Source organism: Glycine soja, chromosome 5 (genome assembly GCF_004193775.1).
Source record: "Glycine soja cultivar W05 chromosome 5, ASM419377v2, whole genome shotgun sequence".
Lineage (NCBI taxonomy): Eukaryota > Viridiplantae > Streptophyta > Magnoliopsida > Fabales > Fabaceae > Glycine > Glycine soja.
The window spans coordinates 35,113,754-35,132,456 of NC_041006.1; the positions used below are offsets into that span (position 1 = coordinate 35,113,754).

The 18,703-nt window shown below is 31.1% G+C and overlaps 2 protein-coding genes across 4 annotated transcripts; one reads left to right on the top strand and one right to left on the bottom strand.

Moving 5' to 3' along the window:
* Positions 1-831: 831 nt before the first annotated feature.
* On the top strand, positions 832-9,068 carry LOC114412751. Its single transcript, XM_028376779.1, has 6 exons — positions 832-1,494; positions 1,644-1,858; positions 5,589-5,874; positions 5,957-6,042; positions 6,138-6,229; positions 8,022-9,068. The coding sequence occupies exons 1-6, from the start codon at positions 1,189-1,191 to the stop codon at positions 8,267-8,269; spliced, it is 1,233 nt and encodes a 410-aa protein (XP_028232580.1). The 5' UTR covers positions 832-1,188; the 3' UTR covers positions 8,270-9,068.
* A 1,014-nt stretch (positions 9,069-10,082) lies between these two features.
* Positions 10,083-14,582, bottom strand: LOC114412750 (L-Ala-D/L-amino acid epimerase-like). 3 transcript variants are annotated; one of them, XM_028376776.1, is made up of 8 exons: positions 14,513-14,581; positions 13,870-14,390; positions 12,258-12,368; positions 11,929-12,145; positions 11,430-11,763; positions 11,255-11,316; positions 11,079-11,151; positions 10,083-10,450 (listed from the first exon to the last, which is right to left on the bottom strand). In XM_028376776.1, coding segments are annotated over exons 1-8 (1,350 nt in total). In that variant the 5' UTR covers positions 14,544-14,581; the 3' UTR covers positions 10,083-10,449. The 3 variants fall into 3 exon arrangements, with proteins under 3 accessions (XP_028232577.1, XP_028232579.1, XP_028232578.1); XM_028376778.1 differs by lacking the exon at positions 14,513-14,581 and having other exon boundaries at positions 10,185-10,450; positions 13,870-14,504; XM_028376777.1 differs by lacking the exon at positions 10,083-10,450 and having other exon boundaries at positions 11,078-11,151; positions 14,513-14,582.
* Between the last annotated feature and the right edge of the window lie 4,121 nt (positions 14,583-18,703).

Sequence of the window (18,703 nt, forward strand, 5' to 3'; positions counted from 1 at the left end):
CTTGAAAATGATTTCAGATAAAGATAAAATTTAAATATTATCTAAATGATTTAATCTTAACTTCAATACATTAATCACTTATGTTTAATCATTTGGTTAAATGTTTTAAATACACTAATTAAGAAAAATAAAATCCATTTTTAATTTAATATTTATAATTATTTTGATAAATAAATAGTAAATAATTATTATGTGAATATAACAAACACTTCTAATAAACTTTTAACTTTTAATTCTTGAACTAATTATGATATTAATTAAAAAAATATATTTAAATTCATCTATAAAAATATAATGTAATAATAAATTAATCTCTAAAAAATTAAAAATATAAATTTAATCCTAAATATGCAAAAAAACATGACAAATTAGTCTAACCGTTAAATTTATGAGATTATTTTATCACTAATTTATAATATTCAATGATCAATTTCCCTTATATTTTTTGAAAACTAATTCAATATTAAGTTATAAATTATAAGAACTAATTTATTATTAAATTATCTATAGGATTAATTTGTTATACTTTTTATATGTTTAAAGATTAAATTTAAATTTTTCTTTTGATAATTAATTTATCAATACTTTATATATTTATGAATGAATTTAACTATTTAACGCCTAGTTAACACTTAACTAATGAGAAAAAGAGAAATGTTTAGGAGGAAGTGGCATTCTCATCTATCCATCCGTTGAGGTTCAGCCAAAAAAACACGAGTCAATGTAAGGCCATATCACGAGTGGGCCCACATCTCCCCCGTGTCCAAATTTCGCGTAATTATTTATTTATTTATTTATCGACATTTAATTTAAGTGATAATAACGAAGACTCTTTCTTTCACTCTCTTGAAGGAAAGTCCAACAAATTCAATAAGCAACCCCAAAACTTCACAGAATCAGTTAAACACCCCAAGAAAACGGAAAATGACAGAATCTCCACCAAACCTTCTATGCACTCTCTGTCTGTTTCGTTGCAAAGAAGAGTGTTGAAGCTTTTCTTCTTCCTCTGCCTTGTCTTCTTCCCTTTGCCTTCAACCTCGTTTTCTTTTCTTCGTCTTCTATCACCGATTCCGATTCTCTTCTTCCTTATTTTATTGATCCTCTCTGCGATTACCAATTTTCTCATTTCCTCCGTTTTCTCGGCGACCGAACGGAGGAGTAGAACGCAGTTCTGAAAACGATTGGAAAATGCTGGGAACTGCACTGCAATTCGGCGGCGTTCGCGGCGATGATCGGTTTTACATTCCGGTGAAGACGCGGAAGAGCCAGAATCAGCGCAAACAGAGTCACAGAGCCAAGAACAATGAACCTGAAAACACGGATTTAGTTTCGAAGAGCAAAATCGATGTCTCTGAGGATAACAACAGCAATAGCGATAGCAATCTCAACCAATCTCTGAAACCAACTCTTTCTCCGTCCGTAGAGTCTGTCAGTAACATCGATAGGTTCTTGGAGTCCACAACACCGTCAGTTTCGGCTCAGTATTTCTCCAAGGTTGATCTTGAATTCTGAATTCAATTTTTTAATTTATTTTTTCTTTGCAATTTGATTTTGCTTTTGAAATGTTGAAACAGTTATTGTTGCAAATGCTTTATACTTTGTTAGTTATATTATCGGAATTGTTGTTGTTGTTGTGATTGTAGACAACGATGAGAGGATGGAAGTTTTGCGATGTGGAGTATCAGTCTTATTTTGCACTGAGTGATCTGTGGGAGTCTTTTAAGGAGTGGAGTGCGTACGGAGCTGGAGTGCCTTTGGTGCTTGATCAAAGTGATTCTGTTGTTCAGTATTATGTTCCGTATTTGTCGGCTATTCAACTCTATGCTCACTCTGCTGAGAAGGCAACTGCAAAGCCAAGGTATTGCCATTTTATGTGCTTAATAAGAATTTTGGTAATTTTAAGACAATACTAATCACTGGAAATATGGTAGAATTGTCCATGGATGCCGCTCTTCTTTTAGTCTCGCTAACAACTAACAGCTAACATTTGCCGATAAAAAAAAAGTGTGTAATCAATTGATATACCAGGTGTTAAACTTTTTACTCTTATACAGAGGCTAAGGGAACGTTTGGTTTGAGAAAATGTTTTCTATTTTCATTTCTTATTTTCACTTTCAAAGTTTTAAGATTTAGAAAATTTGTTTGGTTTTAACTTTCTGTTTTCTATTTTCAGACAATGAAAATTTGAAAATGTATTCAGTTTTACTATTTTCTTTTTAAGTTCGTGATTTGGCTCTAAAAATTTGCAGAAGCTTCCTATAATAATTCTGTCAAAAAATTTGTTGCTTCCTGAGTACTGTATGGTTCACGTGGCTGAACTAAATCAAGAGTAAGATTGATCTTGCCTCCAAGATGTCAAATGGCCTCTTCCATATGGAGGGTAAATGCAGAGTGTGCATATCCAGGAAGCAAATTAATGGTGATGCAACATTTATTCAGTTGCTTTCATAACTTTCTTTTGATTTTGAATCAAAATCAACTTAGCCAACAAGGGAAGCTAAAAGATTCCCTGTTCATGACTGTCGATAACGCTTATCTCTCCCCACGGTTAAGCCTCTTCAACCGATCCTTGCCACTTAGACCATAGGTGCTGTCAGCTTCACCCTCAACCTTTCCCACTGTTAGAAATTCTGTAGTCATCAACACCCACATCACAAGATATATGCGTTATCAACTTGCTCAAAAAAAAGGAAAGAGAATTAGAGATGGCACCAGATACGTTTCAATGTTATTACAAGTTTGCCACCACGTTTTCACCGAAAACAACATTTTTTTTCTCTTTCAGATTTGATCTTATTTTTTTAAACATTTTCAAAGGAAATGCTTCTTGACTTTCAACCAAACATATTTTCAGTTATATTTTATATTTTCTTTGAAAATGAAAATAGAAAACCGTGAAAGTAAATGGCCTCTGAGATTGACTCATTAATTCTGTCACATGACTTCCTTTTTCCCTTCTTAACCGATGTTTCTTAACTCTTGATGGTGAATTTTTTCTTCAAGATCATTGCTTTCATGATGTGTGTTTGTAAGTTATCTATAACCTAACTAACTTGAATTAGCCACAATTTCCTTCAGAGGATTGTTGTAGAACTGAATTGTACTCATATTTCCTATTTTCTGGTTCAGCTTTAGGTCATGTTGCATCAGTGGACCAAAATCATTTTGCCCCCTCAACACCACATTGACCCTAGTTGTGCTCTTCCTGAGAAAAACATAGAATGGAAGTTGAAACAGGGCACAGTATCTAGCTTAAAAATAAATCATAATGAGTGTTGAAAGTAGATATTACATTAAGCAATAAGCATTGCATATAGAATAATCGGCAACCATTTCCTAGTTCTTATTATCAACCATATAAAAAGTAGTGAAACTGCTTGATTATTGGTCTTAGTTGTACAGTGAAAGAAATACACTAATTGAAAAAAAAAGAACATGGCAGACCTAAATTGCAGGATATTAAAGGACAAGTTTGCATAAATATCCAGTTCGCTGTCTAGGGTTGAGATGCATCAGTATATGGAAGGGAAAAAAGGATTTAATGTGATAGAAGTCATAGAAATAATGAATGAATCTCAGCCTTTGAATGGGAGTAAAATGAAGCGATAAGATTTGGTTTAAGTATAAATTTCAATCCCCAAAGTCAATTGATTCTATTCCACATCTGTGTATAGGGTATATTGGTTAAATGGATTTTATGTGGTATTGAATATGCTTTCTGGGTTCTGATTGAAAGGCAACAGGAAAAGGTTGAGAAGTAAATGAATTAGAAATACAATACCACATAAAATCCAGAAAGGTGGAAACCAGAAAGATGATATTGTTATCTGTAAAATGCTTCTCATAGATATAGAAACTGCAGGTGTTCAGAATGGTGGAAACCAGAAAGATGATATTGTTATCTGTATATAATAGAAAATTAGCTGGTTGTGACTCTGTTTTCAATCAAAATTTCTTTACCCTCAAGAGGAATGTCAATAGCCACTACTCCTTTTAATAGAAGTTGTTGTTTGGTATTTTGTAACGGTAATGTTTAAATCTATTAGTTTATAACCATTTGATTTTGTTGAGGGTGATCCTTGATGCAATGATAATGTTGCATTGCCCTTTTATAAATTATAGTCATTTCAATTTGTTCTGTTTTGTAACTGTTTCCTAATTTTCACTTCCAATGAATTTTCGAACAAATTTAAGCACCAATTTTGATCTTCCCTCTTTTCCCTTCTAGTAAAGAGTAATGAGTAGCAGTTTTTTCATTACTCTAGATTTTCCTTGAGGGTTTAGTGTATGGAACATGGTTATCAAACTTGATATTGAAGGCATAAAATCATTCAGTTTTAGGAATTTATTTATAGAAAAAACATATAATTCTACTTAAAACCATTTTTGAGGGGAAGTGTATGAAATGGTGCTTTAAAGCACTGATTTTGTTGAAGTTACACTTTCACGAAGTAATGCATCATGCTTTTACTTTTAGAATTTGGACAAAATTGCCAAGGTACTGGGCTTTGTGCATGTAGCAATTTGTTTAATAGTCATTGATCCTGCACATTTATATGTGCAAATTTTCAAAAGTTATTTCTAATGAAGACCATCTTTTGCTTACATTTTATGTGCTTCTAGTGTTTGTTTCGCTTCTTTTGAGTGAATTATTTGATGTCCAAGCTGTTAATGAAAGGCAGGTTTTTGTTCGTAAGTGGAGTCATATTTATTTGCAGCATTTTTGTTGGGTTATAAGTTATAACATTAGCAAGTTGCCTTTTGAATTAGATTTGGTAGCTTCAAGTGAAAGTATTCAGTGGCACTAATCATTAATTGATGAGTTAACATGTTAAGTGGTTGGAAAGTCACAAAAGATTGTTTTTGTAATTGGTATGCAGAAATTGTGCGGCATCTCATGTTTTGATTTGTATTTTAATTGTTTAAACATGATTGGTTGAAAAAAACAGGCTGTCAGCTGGAAGAGAGAATAAAATATTGTGAGGGGTGTAGGGTAATTGGAAACATAATATTTGAGACTATGGGGAGTCCTCCTCTTATTTATGATATGGTGTTTATCTGATTGTTATTTGATGTGATTCCTTGTATTGCATCAGGGATCTCTTTTTTTATTGAGTTTGGTAGAAGTGAAAACAGGATAAATAGAACTAGAAGAGTGCGGATGAGTGATATATCTAGATGTGTGCTTTGTCTGATATCTAATCAAATCTCACTTCCTCCTCTTCATTCCCTCCATTTTTCACCCTTACCAAGCACACCTCAAAATTTAAAAATGTAAATTTATTTTTTCAATTTGGTTCTTGTATAATATCAATTGGTTTTGTCTTTTGATGGATTAATTTTTCATTTTGATCTCAATATATTGGATATATTTTTAGTATTTTTTTTTATTTATACTCTCTCTCGCTCTCTGGCTACTGCTTTTTGTATGTAGTCAATGTAATATGTAATATTAAATATGTAAATTTACTTTGCTATTTTTGTAATTTATTAACTTACTGTCCTACTTCTATGTAATTATAACTTACAAGTGTGTGCTATTGTTTTTTTAGCTTGTAACCAATCAGATGATTTTCTTATGTCATTAGGTACACCGGTGAAGATAGTGATGGTGATTACTACAGAGATTCATGCAGTGAAGGAAGTAGTGATTATGAATATGGAAAAAGGACTGAATTTATGACTCAAAGAAGTAGTCAGTATCTAACAGGTGGTATCTCACTGCAAATGAACACACTATCTATGCATGATAAACACAGTACTGTGCAAGAAGGATTTTCTAGTGATGATAGTGAAACTGGGAATCCTCAAGATCTACTTTTTGAGTATTTTGAACAAGATCCTCCGTATAGTCGTGAGCCCTTGGCTGACAAGGCAATTACTGATCCTTTGTTAATGTGTGACTTATTTACCCATAATCTGATCTGTCCATCTTATACCTATAATATTCTGACAGATTCAAGATCTTGCACGCCACTATCCTGCCCTCAAGTCGTTGAGAAGCTGTGATTTATTACCAGTCAGTTGGGTGTCTGTGGCATGGTAATCTAATGTGTCACTTCCCCCCCCTTCTGTTTTGAATAGACTTTGACTTAATCTAATGTTTTAATACTTTTTTTTTTAATGTCATGTTCTAGGTATCCTATATATCGAATACCCACAGGTCCAACTTTAAAAGATTTAGATGGATGCTTTCTAACATACCATACACTCCATACACCCTTGACAGGTAATTATGGAACTTCAAGCCTATGTTTGATTGTCAATGTCATGTTATTAGACTTGCTTATACAGCACTGATTTTGGTAGCTCCATATTGCTATATTAAACATCATGTGCATTTTGAGATTATTTCCTTTTGAGTAAATCCCTACTTTTGTCCTCCAAAGTTACAAGTGTTATCCTGCAACAATGCAAAATGACATTCATTTATTCTACTCTTCTTTAATAGAATTTAGTCTCTCAATAATGCAAAATATTATCACCTAAATTAGGGCTTCATTACTCTCATTTCTCTGTCTCACAACTTCTAGATACACATATTTTACCATTACATTTCTCACACTTGCACAAATGGTACCATATGCCAAACTTCTGTGGAAACTGGCTGCATCTTTTTGTCAACTGTGCAGCTAAGAACAGAATGACTGCAAATCTGCAACTGACTTTGTACTACATCTTTTTTTGATCTTTTAATGATGGATGATTTGATAGAAGGATGACACTATGGGAAATCGTTTTGTAATTTGAAATTGACCACCACCACCACCAAGCCTTTTTCCCACTAAGGAATCAGCTACATGGATCAAATGATGTCATAATACTTTATTGTAAATAATTTCTTTAGATAAACTATTGACCTCTAAATCCTTTTGTTAATGGTTTCACCTATATTTTTTATAATCTCTTTCTACATCTAGCAATATGGCTACCCTTCATCTGTTCTATTATTCTTAGTGAGCTTCTACAAATCTTCTCCATACATGCCAAAATCACTTAAGGTGAAATTAAATTCTTCTGGGTTTCTCTACACAATTGTTACTGCCCCAACTTCCTCTCTAATGCATTCATTCCCATTCTTTTTTTGCCTAGTATGTCCACTCACCCAATGCAACATTCTCGTCTCTGTTAAGTGGAGTTTATTCTTGTCAGTTTATTATTACCCAACACTCGATTCCATACTACATTATAGGTCTTATAGCTGTGCGGTAAAATTTTCACTTTAGCTTGAACGGTACCTTTTAGTCATGCATAACAATAGAGTCACTTCATTTCATCCACCCTACCTAGAATCCTATGGTTTACATCACCCTTTTTTTTCTGTCATTTTTACATGATGAACTCAAGATACTTGTGTGATATGTGATACAGTATGGTCTCCAATTTTCACCTTTGAGCTAGGGTTTATGCATCTGTTGCTAAACATACATTCCACATACTCCTTACTTACCATGTGTTTCCAAATTTATCTTCCAATCTCTAACTTCCCACTCCATTTATTACTTATTGACTCTCCAATTAGGACTATATTATCTTTAAAACAAAAGCATCGTTGCCTCAACTCTTGGACATGCACAGTAAGCACATCCAAGAGTCAGTAAGTCACAACAAGTTGACCTTGTGTTTTGACTTACTGTGACCCTCTTGTACATATAGAAGTTTTTTTTTTTTTTTCATTCATCTATATTGTTCCATCAATCATTGTGGCAACCATTATGCTTCCATTGTCAACCTGCCTAGAATAAAACCAAATAGAATTTTACTATTGTTTTGTTGTCTTATTTCTTAATCTTTGCTCAATTTACCACTATTACACTCAATTTGAAATTGACAAATATGGAAAAACAGAAACTGATTCTTAACCTTATGGTGCATTACTCAATTTGTTGGTTGATGTTATCTCAGCTAATATGCGAAAATAATGCTTTCTTCCAAAAAACGTGAAATGTAATTGTTTGATCACTTTGATGCAATACTGACTAACTTACTTTTAAAACATTTCTTTTGGTTACATTTTGCAGGAAGTGGTCGTACTCATGCTCCAACACTGGTTTATCCCAGTGAGATGAATGGTGTACCAAAGATTTCTATACCTACTTTTGCAATGGCTTCCTATAAGTTAAAGGGGTCTATTTGGATGAAAAAAGGAGTTAGTGAATCTCAACAAGTGAGTTCCCTCTTGCAGGCTGCTGATAACTGGTTAAGACTAGTTCAGGTTAATCACCCGGATTTTCAGTTCTTTAAATCACATGGCACATACCATAGATGAACTGCATAAGCCGACATGTCTTTCCTGCTTTTGGCTAAAACTGAGCCTTAATTTCTGTGTTCGTTGCTTGGTGCAAACTTGGTAAAAGCCCATCCATCTGTAGAGATTGTGATGACGCGATAGCTGCCTAATTTTGGATTCTTGTGATATGCCTAAGCAGCACAAAAAGATGAAGCCAATATGAAGCAATGAACTCATAGAGATTGCTAAAGTGAAAAAGAAAAAGAAAGAAAAAATGTTTTATATGGAGGAAAAACTATCAGATAATTGGAGGGTCCTAATGAAATGAGAGAAAAACTAAATATAAAACCAGAGTGGAGTATGGCTAACAAGTTCACAGGAAGGATATGTGGGGATTAAGCCAGACTGTACGAGCATTTTCAGTTCAGTAATGGTTGAGATCACGTTAATTTCTAGAGATAAAATATTTACGGATCTTGTGATTTAGAAGAAAATGGGTGAATTACAGAGACTTTGCTGTGTTGCGTGGCCCAATTTTGGTACTATATCTGATGAACATGTTGTTGCTCTGGTGAGGAGAGATTGTAGTGTAAGTGTACAATATTTTGCTGTTTCAAAATAAGTTTTACACTCTTACGATGTTTATACATGTTCTTGTACTATTAGAGATGTTCATAATTAGCTCGAAGATGGTGGAATACTCAGTAGAGAACGTATGATATCAATCATGTAGTTTTCGACTTTTCGCACATTGATAAATCTAAACTACTTGTATTGAGAAACAGTGTGAAAATTATTTTTCGGATTCCTTGCAACAGTGGAGTATTTGTATCGTAAATGATCAATTGGCCACACAAAGAGTTACATAGCATGCCTCTTGCCACACCGAATTTGCTTCCATGTAGTAGAATTGTGCAATATTTCATGCATAAAAGTAGAGCTTCAGGGAAGCCGAATTTAATGCAGTGAGGTGTATGATATGTAACTCGGTGCAACAAATAGTTTGAAATTCTCAAACCATGGTTTTGGACCATACAAGAGACAAACTTTTGCTCAAATTGTAGTTAGGGACTTTCAAAACTTGAAACCAAACGTGTTATGGAGGCTATGTTTGAATTAGTAAAAGATGATGAAATGAAGTGGGATGAAATGAAATTTTAATATATTTTATTATTTGATTTTGTTAAATTAAAATAAGATAGAATGGATTTCGTTCCATTCTATAAAAAATTTTAATTTATATCTCCTCCCAATTTGGAGGTTATAGGATGGAATCAAAATAAGTTTTCATTTCATCATAATATATCTACACAATGGAGTGACCTATATATTGTATTGTATTCCACTCTATTTTATTCCATTCCTATTAATTATTAAATGATTAAATTTCAATAACTTCATAATTTATTTATCACGAAGTTAGTATTTTATGCTTTTTTTAAATTTAGCAAATTTGGTCTCCCGTTGATTTTTCTTATATCTAAGACCCTCAAATTCTTATGTTCTATATGTTTGCATATTGAATTCAGAGAACTCGTCAATTAAAAATCTAAACCATCAAATTTCATCTAAAATAAAGGATCACATAATTTTCCTTCTTTCCTTAATTTCACATCTTATAAACCCCTTCTCAAATGTTATCTTCAACTAAGTTTCTTATTTCTAAACATTTAAAATCATTCCATACCTCAATTCCATCATCCGCCTGTTAATAGTTAAATAAATAATAATATCTGAGAGTTTTAAATGAAACAAAATGGATGTGGAAACTGAATTTGCTTAATTTTCAAAATAGAATAACTTAATTAGCTGAAACAAAAAATCTTACGATCAAAATCGCACACAGCTTAAATTGTAGAAACCAAAAGTTCAATAATTAAGCCTATTTTTTAAATTTTTTTGCTATATTTCCATGTCCATATCATATTATATCCATATCTCATATCATATGCGGTTCCTAGCTTTTAGCAAGTAGCAACTAGTTACTATTTGGTGCAAGACCTCGAAGGCAGTTTCTTTTACAGAATATATGGTGAGGAATCGAAAAAGTTAAATACATAGCAATTGTGGATAGGTACTGGCTACTCATTCCGGACAAGAAATCTTCACGTATGGTTGTTGTTGTAACCATAGTTTCACACCTTAATTAGGCAATTTTTTAACCAACTTGTCCATTTATGCTTTTCCAGATTCTTGTGTTGTCATAAACATCTCTAACATCTGCAAATAGTTTAATAAAGATGTCAATAATGAAGATAGCATACATACAAAAAGTCATTACATGTCATAGGGTGACAAGCATATATTAAATTTGATTCCTCGGTATATATAAAACTTTTTTTACGTATATCACCAATGTCCAAAATAAATAAATAAATAAATAAATAAATTGTAAAACATCTTTTTCTCCATTCTCGCCAAGAGCATTGAGATTTAAGGTGATTAGTAGGAAATTTTGGCTTTACAAATTCTAGAACTTGCGCAGACAAAAGTTGGTTTTATGTCTCTAACATGCCTTGTCAATCAAGCACCCTTTTATGCTTGAAAGGTGAATATATAGCACAGTCCCACCCTACATTGCCTTGAAATTCAATTGAATTTGAAGGATAGGGCTACAAAAGATTCAGTTATCCTTGAAGTTATTGTTATTAGGTGCAGGGTTGAAAGATTGGTTTTATATCTTCAACAAGTATCTTGCTTTCCAACCAAGAATAAGGCTTGAACAGTTTCCTTTTAAGGTGTGAATCATTGGTTATCCAATGAATCTTACACCAGAAATCACCTAGCATATATTAGCAACTATGCTGGATTATCTGGAGTCATATTGTGCAAGAAAATTATAACTTACTAAGCAAGGTTGTCCCAGTGAAGAAATCCACCATGTCCCCTAGCGTTTGTGAACTTATAAGTGGCACCTGAAACTGTTCAAGAGAAATACCCTAGTGTCATCAGATTGCTGAGACATCAACCAAACCAATATTTATATGAAAGCCTAAAATTTATATGGATATAGGCACAGTGTACCTTCATAGCCTTCAAGAACTGGATCATCTGACAGCAGAAGTGGTGTGTCTAAGTCAATGAACCTACAAAAAAGTTTGCAATAATTAAATTCATTAGTAAATTAGAGGTGAACAATATGAAGTTATAAAAATTGAAAGCTGGCCCAAAATTTTCAAACATAAAATGTTTTTCTTACTTAAAACAGCCAAGGCCAGCAGCAAGTTGGCCAGCAAAACCCATAGCAAGTCTAGTCTCAACCATACCACCAATCATCAAATCTAATCCTGCTGCTTTTGCCTTTTCAATAATTTCAAGGGCACCCATAACCCCAACTTTGGCAAGCTTAATGTTAATGACATCTAAAACATTCCCTTCCACAATTTTGTAAACATCAATTATACTTCTGCAACTCTCATCAGCTGCAACAGATACTCCATATCTCTCTCTTGCTATATTACCGACATACCGAAGACCATCCCAATCATCTCTATGAACTGGTTGCTCAAATAGAACAGGAGTCAACCCCATATCTGTAATAGAAAACAAATCTAAGTTCAAGGCCAGATTGTGTAAATTACTGCAATAAAGTTTCATGAGCATTTTTGTGCATGTGTGTGTACATTTTCTTGCATTACAAGACAATGACAATTAATTGGATGGAGAAAAACTTTAACTATATATGTAGAACTTTTAACCATGTAGTTTCTCAAGAACATCCACTGCTTCCTCAGAGTTATACCCCTCATTAGCATCAAGAATAAACTGACACTTAGGGTGTGCAACACGTATAGCTTGAAGCACTTCTATATCTGCATTCAGATTCTTGCCCACTTTCAGCTTTAAAGTCTTAAATCCTTCTTTATAGTACTTAGAAGCCAATTCAGCTGCTTCAGCTGGAGAAACAATTGGGATCTGCACATATAAGCTGGCTTAGATTTCTTTCTAGCAGATAGTTTTTTTCTCATATTTTTGTAAAATTATTTTCATTATAAGCATTTTCTTTGAGATTTAGTAAGAACTTAACTGTAATATCAGTGGTTATGGTATTTGAAGCCCCACCAAAAAGCCTCCACAGTGGCACACGAATACTATTTGCAACAGCATCAATTATTGCCATCTCAATCCCGGCCCTAGCCTTCAATTACGCAGAGGAGACCCCATCAAAATGGAAAAGTTTTACTGCCACATTTATTAAGAAATCCTACGAAGTCAAAAGATAAAAAAGTATGTGCTATGTTTTACAACCTTATTCATACATTAACCAGTTGTTTCTTCAAGAGTAATAAAATATTACATGAATTTCTGATGAAACCTTTTCAACTTCAGAAGCCATTATCCACTGTAAAATATCAGGTTGCTTCTCCATCAAAAAGTAACAACTAATTTCTTAAAATAAGATAAAGATGGGGAAAAGAGGTTGAATGCTATGTAGGGAAAATGGCAAATAGTTATTGATGTCAATTAATTTAGTTTTATAAAAATTGAAGGGTAGTGTGAAGGAGATAATTAGAAAGAAAAAACATGAACAAGGTCTGCAATTGTGTATCTCAGTGTCCATATCAGTCTCCATTTGCTTCAAATATTCTGCCACCTGTGCCCTTACCCCACCTTTTGCATTATAATAATAAAGGATCTACTTATATGTTTGTGCTTCTAGACTTTGAAAGCCATTAGAATAAAGGATCTACTCATATCTTGAAAATACTATTAGCACAGAAAGAAGTCCTTTCAAAGGACTGCTGTATTGGCAGATCTGACGTACAAGAACTCAATGCATGCATTTAATGCCCAGTATTCAACTAACCCTCAATGTTTAAACCATTAGATGAAGTATCAGTTTACCTCATTCAACTCCACATATAATACTCTAGAATGGCTTACTCACATTGAACACCTCATTTATTTCAGGCTTTCATTATTACTCATTCTAGCAAATGAACCCAAATCATTTGTCAATAATAAAAACTGACAACTAATATTTGCCGATAAAAAAAAAAACCTCCTTTCCTCTCTTCACAGTAAGATTATGCTTTATCTTTCTTTTTTGGTAAAAAAAAAGAAGAAAAGGCATCAATCTGAGTGGAGAGTATGATCATTACAAAGAGAGGATTAAGAAAAGACTCTTTTTCCCTTCTTTCTCTTGAATTATCTTAATATTGATTCCAGGACAGAAAAAGGTAGCAACTATTAAGTAAACGAGGATGTAACAAAATATTTTCTTAAAATTAAGCAAATTAAAGAATCAAACTAAAAGTTACACAAAGGAAAAAAGTCAAGCCAGTAAATATTACAAATTAAATACTATCCTAGATTGAAATATTGAAACTTTCTCAAAATTTGTAACTCTCTTTTTATGTCGTTAGTTACCAAGCAGAAAACTAAAGCTGCTATTCAAAATTCAAGGAATTTGCATAGTAAAAGGGTCAAAAAGACCATGTCAGTTTCAAAATGCTCAAGAAGTAAGAGAAGCATTAGAGGATTAGAATGATTAACAACAACACAAGTACCAGTAAAACATGAACTAAGATGACCATGTCAGGTTCAAAAGTAGAAGTGAAGCATTAGAGGATTAGAATGATTAACAACAACACATGCACTGGTAAAACATGAACTAAAAAAATAAAAATCTCACTCACTGAAGCAAATTGATGCCCTGGAAGAATACCAGCAATCTCCCCCAACATGGAACCCAAAGTGAGTGCTGGACATTTCCTCAAGAAGGCACATGCCTCAGAAGCCTTGACCATGGCAGTGGTTTGGTCCTCTGCAGTAACAAAAGGCAAAATTGGTGCCTCACCCCACCCCACCGCACCGTTGCTCAACTCAACCCTTATGGCCACGTTCTCCACCTTGTCCAATCTAGAGGTAGCAATGGTAAAAGGTGCTATTAGGGGCACATTCAGTGGCCTGTTCTCTGCTCTATGCACATCAACAGTGAATGTTTCCAACAAATTCTTGAATCCAAAGGTGATAGCAGCTGCTGTAGGTGTAGCAGAAGCCATGATCTTGATCAAAAAACCAGATTTTTTGGCAAAGTGCCTTGTGAATGCGGTAGAATAGGACTTTTTTGGATTGTGGGACATTGACTTCATCAAAGTTGAGTCCATTGGGTGTAGTCTTCTGCAGCTTAGTGTTTGAGACATGTTGGATCCTAAGACTGGCAGCATATGATTGGGTTGTTGTGAACAAGTCTATGTTAATGTTAGCTGCAATTTATAATTATTTGATGCTAAAGCTGAGAATTTCAATAATATTAATTCTAACCAAGGTGATTCATACCTGCTATGTTGTTGTCTTTTCTTCCTAACATCACCAATCCTTTATGGTCATTGTTTTAAAGATTGTTTTTTAATAATTTGTGCTTTAAAGTATAAAAAAATTATTGTACCATGTTTAGTTTTATCAAATTAAAATAATGGCGTAAACAGAATTAATTCAGAAATTCAACGCTCGGGAATCGTTTAGGTCCTTAGGAGATGATGTACTGTACTACATACTACTATGTATTGAAAACAAAAAATCTGACACGACAGTGTATTTATTCTTTCATATTAAACGGAAATAAATTTAAGGGAAGTGGCCACGTGAAAAAGTTTATGTACTTTAGGGAAATGTTGCTTTTAAATACTAAATATAAGTACATATTAGATTTTAGAGGAAATCTATATTTAATTTTTTATAAGAATTAATTTTAAAATATAAATTGTTGAGAATTAAAGAAAAAAATGAAAATCTTAACGTAAATAAAATATTTAAAATAATTAATAATTAAAGGACTTTAAAGACACACACTATATAATAACAAAATTATATGCTATGTGAAGAACTAAAATATAATAAAAATATTTTTATATTTAAAATAGAGAATTTAATTTATTATAAAAATTAATACGAGTAAATTAAGTAAATAAAAAAATGGTGTCTATCTGAGATTTTTATCAATAAATCCTTCACAAATTTGTTAGAAGATAAAATTATGGTGGAAAACGCCTTATTCGACAGCTTGTGTGAAACTTTAGAAAGACTTCAATAAAAAAAAATAGATTATACTTTATTAAGACTTTTTTTATTTCGTATAAGATTGATTCACGATTACATATTGAAAAATTAAAGGACATAAGCATAATGCTTTTTACATCCTTAAGTTTAAATTTTTTTAGTTCCCAACTTAATCACTTTTTTGCGCATAATAGCTTAATGAATATGAGAAGTATTATGTAAAAGATATAATAAGCGTCAAGTCTAATTTTTGAAAATTATTCTGTTTAAAAATGTAAAATGAATTAGATACAGCCTGATTACGTGAAGTATATATATATATATATATATATATATATATATATATATATATATATATATATATATATATATTATGGGTTTCTTCATTACTATAGTCTTTTTTGAGACTCATTATTATAGTCTTACCAACCTAGAAAATTTCCACTTAATGCTAGCTGACTAGACTAATTCTAGATATTAAATATGTGGTTCAGTTACACGTATCACTTTAACTAAGCTCAAATAATTAATTAGAAAGAAAAATATAAGTAAAAAGAGAAAAAAATTATTGAAATATATAAAATTATGTTATTTATGATTTTTTATGACATTCTATGATTTTTAAAATAAATATTTTTTTAGTTTCTTAATAATTAATGTCATAATAATACTAATTAACAATTAAAAAATTAAAAGTTACATGTATTGTATTTAAATACACCAACTTTTAAGTATATTTTGGTCTAGATAGGCCATCATTATAACTGTTTAATTAATTAATAACCCCTCACCAACACTGCAACGATTCTCGTTCGCCATCATTGATGACAATAACTTTTGATTAAGCAGTTAATAGAAATGAATTATAATATTAATACTTCCACAGTTGTGTCTCTTTGCAGTGCCAAAAAGACACAGTGTATAATTTTGACATTATCGTTTCCTTGTTCACTAGATGTTGCGATTCACGTTTCATCTTCTAAACAACACGATAAAATAATATTTTTAAGTAAATCTTTACGTGTTAGTCTTCCATATATTGAGGAATTAATTTTGAGTAAAAAATTAATTTCAAATTGAAATAAATTTAGGTAATTTGTGTATTGGATTAAGAATTTCATGTAAAGTTTTACTATTAGCATACTTTAAAAATAAAACATCACAATATAAATTATTTTATTTCAAAATTAATTTCATCCAAAATCAATTTTGTAAAAGAGAGTTTTGAGTTCTTATACCTAGCTTTTTGTTTCCTGTATAAATATGACATTGAATTTTAGTTTTGCTCCTATTTTTTTGCTTTTAGACATGAGTTGTTAAATTTGTGTACCCGGTATTATAGTGGATTATATGGTTTAATTTAGTTTTTTTAACTAAGAAACGAGGTTATTGCTTAATTTATATATATATATATATATATATATATATATATATATATATATATATATATATATATATATATATATTACATCATTTAAGCTTTTAAAATATTAATACGAGGGGGGAAATTGAAAAGTATCATCAGCTAATTTTTTTTAGAAAATTTTGAAAAGTTAAAAAAAAGATATGGTGTAAAATATTTAAGGCTTTTTTGAATGCTAATTAATTTATTAGCCTTGGTTAAATAGAGGATTTTATTAACATATGTTAAAAATTATTATTAAGTTGATATAAACGGAGTGGAGGGTAAATTTTAAATAAGTTTAAAGTTTAATGTCATAAATAAACCTCAAGATAACAGTAGTGTGTAATTTCCTTTTACTTTTAATTAATAATCCCTTTATATAATTTTTTTACTCTAATAGTACTACTACCTTCATTCCTCTTTATCTAGAAAGGTGGTAATTTCTTTACTCTAATACAAACATCCACGCATTGGCCAATAAGTTGAATAATTATTGCTTTATAATGAAAGTACTGAATCAGTTGTAGCCTCCCAAGTCCATAATGGCCCTATAATTACACGAATATAATGCTAATTTTATGGTTAAAACTTGAAACCTGAAAGTGACCATTGGGCTGCCAAGATTTGTCTATGAGAATCCAAGGCTCGCTTCACAAACAAACTGCGGGCCATGTTAGCTTCCACAATTTTATTTCACCATAAATACTGAATATTTTTCTGCCTCGTATTGTTTATCTTTTTAAGGCAATAGTATATATTTTTTAAAAGAGAAACAATGTTGTATACTGATTGTGTAAAAAAATTTGCATAATTATTCAATTATAATTCATCATGTATGATAAATTTATTGACTTTTAAAATAATTATTTTAAAATAACTTAATAATAATTTGTGATTGAAAAATAATATAAAACTGTTTTACATTTGTGAGTGTATAAACATTAAAATGTTTTTTAAATTATTATATTAAAATGATTTTCTTTATTAAAAGAATTATCACTAAAAAAAAGTTAGAATGTAATTATAAATTTACTTAAATAAGTATTATTAGAAAAATAATTGATATTTTATTTTTAAAAAAATAATAATAATTTGAGACAAATTTAAGTAAGCGTGTAATGTGAGAGAGGTACCATAGAAGAAGAAATTAGTTTTTTTATAATGTGAAAACTAAGATTTGAATTTTTATTAGAAGATGTGTTTATATTTAATATTTGATTATATTGTATTTAGAACATGATTATTTTCGAAGGAAAATATGAGAGGAGGTATTATCTTGAGTAGGAACTTGTTGAAATGGCTTACGATTAAATGCTACTAATTAAGACGTGAAAGCACTATTATCAAACTGGGAAAGTGGTTTACTGTGCCAGGATATATATATCAACTTCAATCATTTCTCCTAAGTTGCAGGACCCACTTCAATCATTTCAAGCTTCACAATCCAAATATATGTGGCGCAAAGTCAAGGTTGGCAAAACAAAAGTTGGCCCATGCGAAAATGTTTGGACTAGAATTCAAATGGAGAGAAAATAAAATAGAATAAAAGAAATATAATTTGTATTAATTAATAAGAAATAAGAAGAAAATAAATGAAGGCAATTTTCTATTTTTATTTGGATAAATCAAATAGAGATTAAAAATTAATAAATAAATCATATAAAAATATTCAAAAAAAATTTTAAAAAAAAACCTTCATTTCATTATTTTTTCTGAACATAAATTTATTTAGGTTTAATCTTTACAGCTGATACATAGTTAATGTAAGAATTTTTACATTATCAAAATATAAAATTAATAAACTTACAATTCATAATATTTTATGATTGAATGATAATGTAAAAAATACATAGGTCTTAAATGTAATCTAATAAAATTTATTTATTTAGTTATAAAAAAATATTTTTCAAGAAACAAAAAAATAAAAAGAGATATTTCTCTCTCCCCCCATTTCATGTTTGGGGATAAAAGTTTTCCTTATATACCCTATAAAAAGAAGTTTCCTATTATTCTTCTCAAATAAACAAAAAAAAACTAATATTTTTATATAGATTCTCCCCATTTCT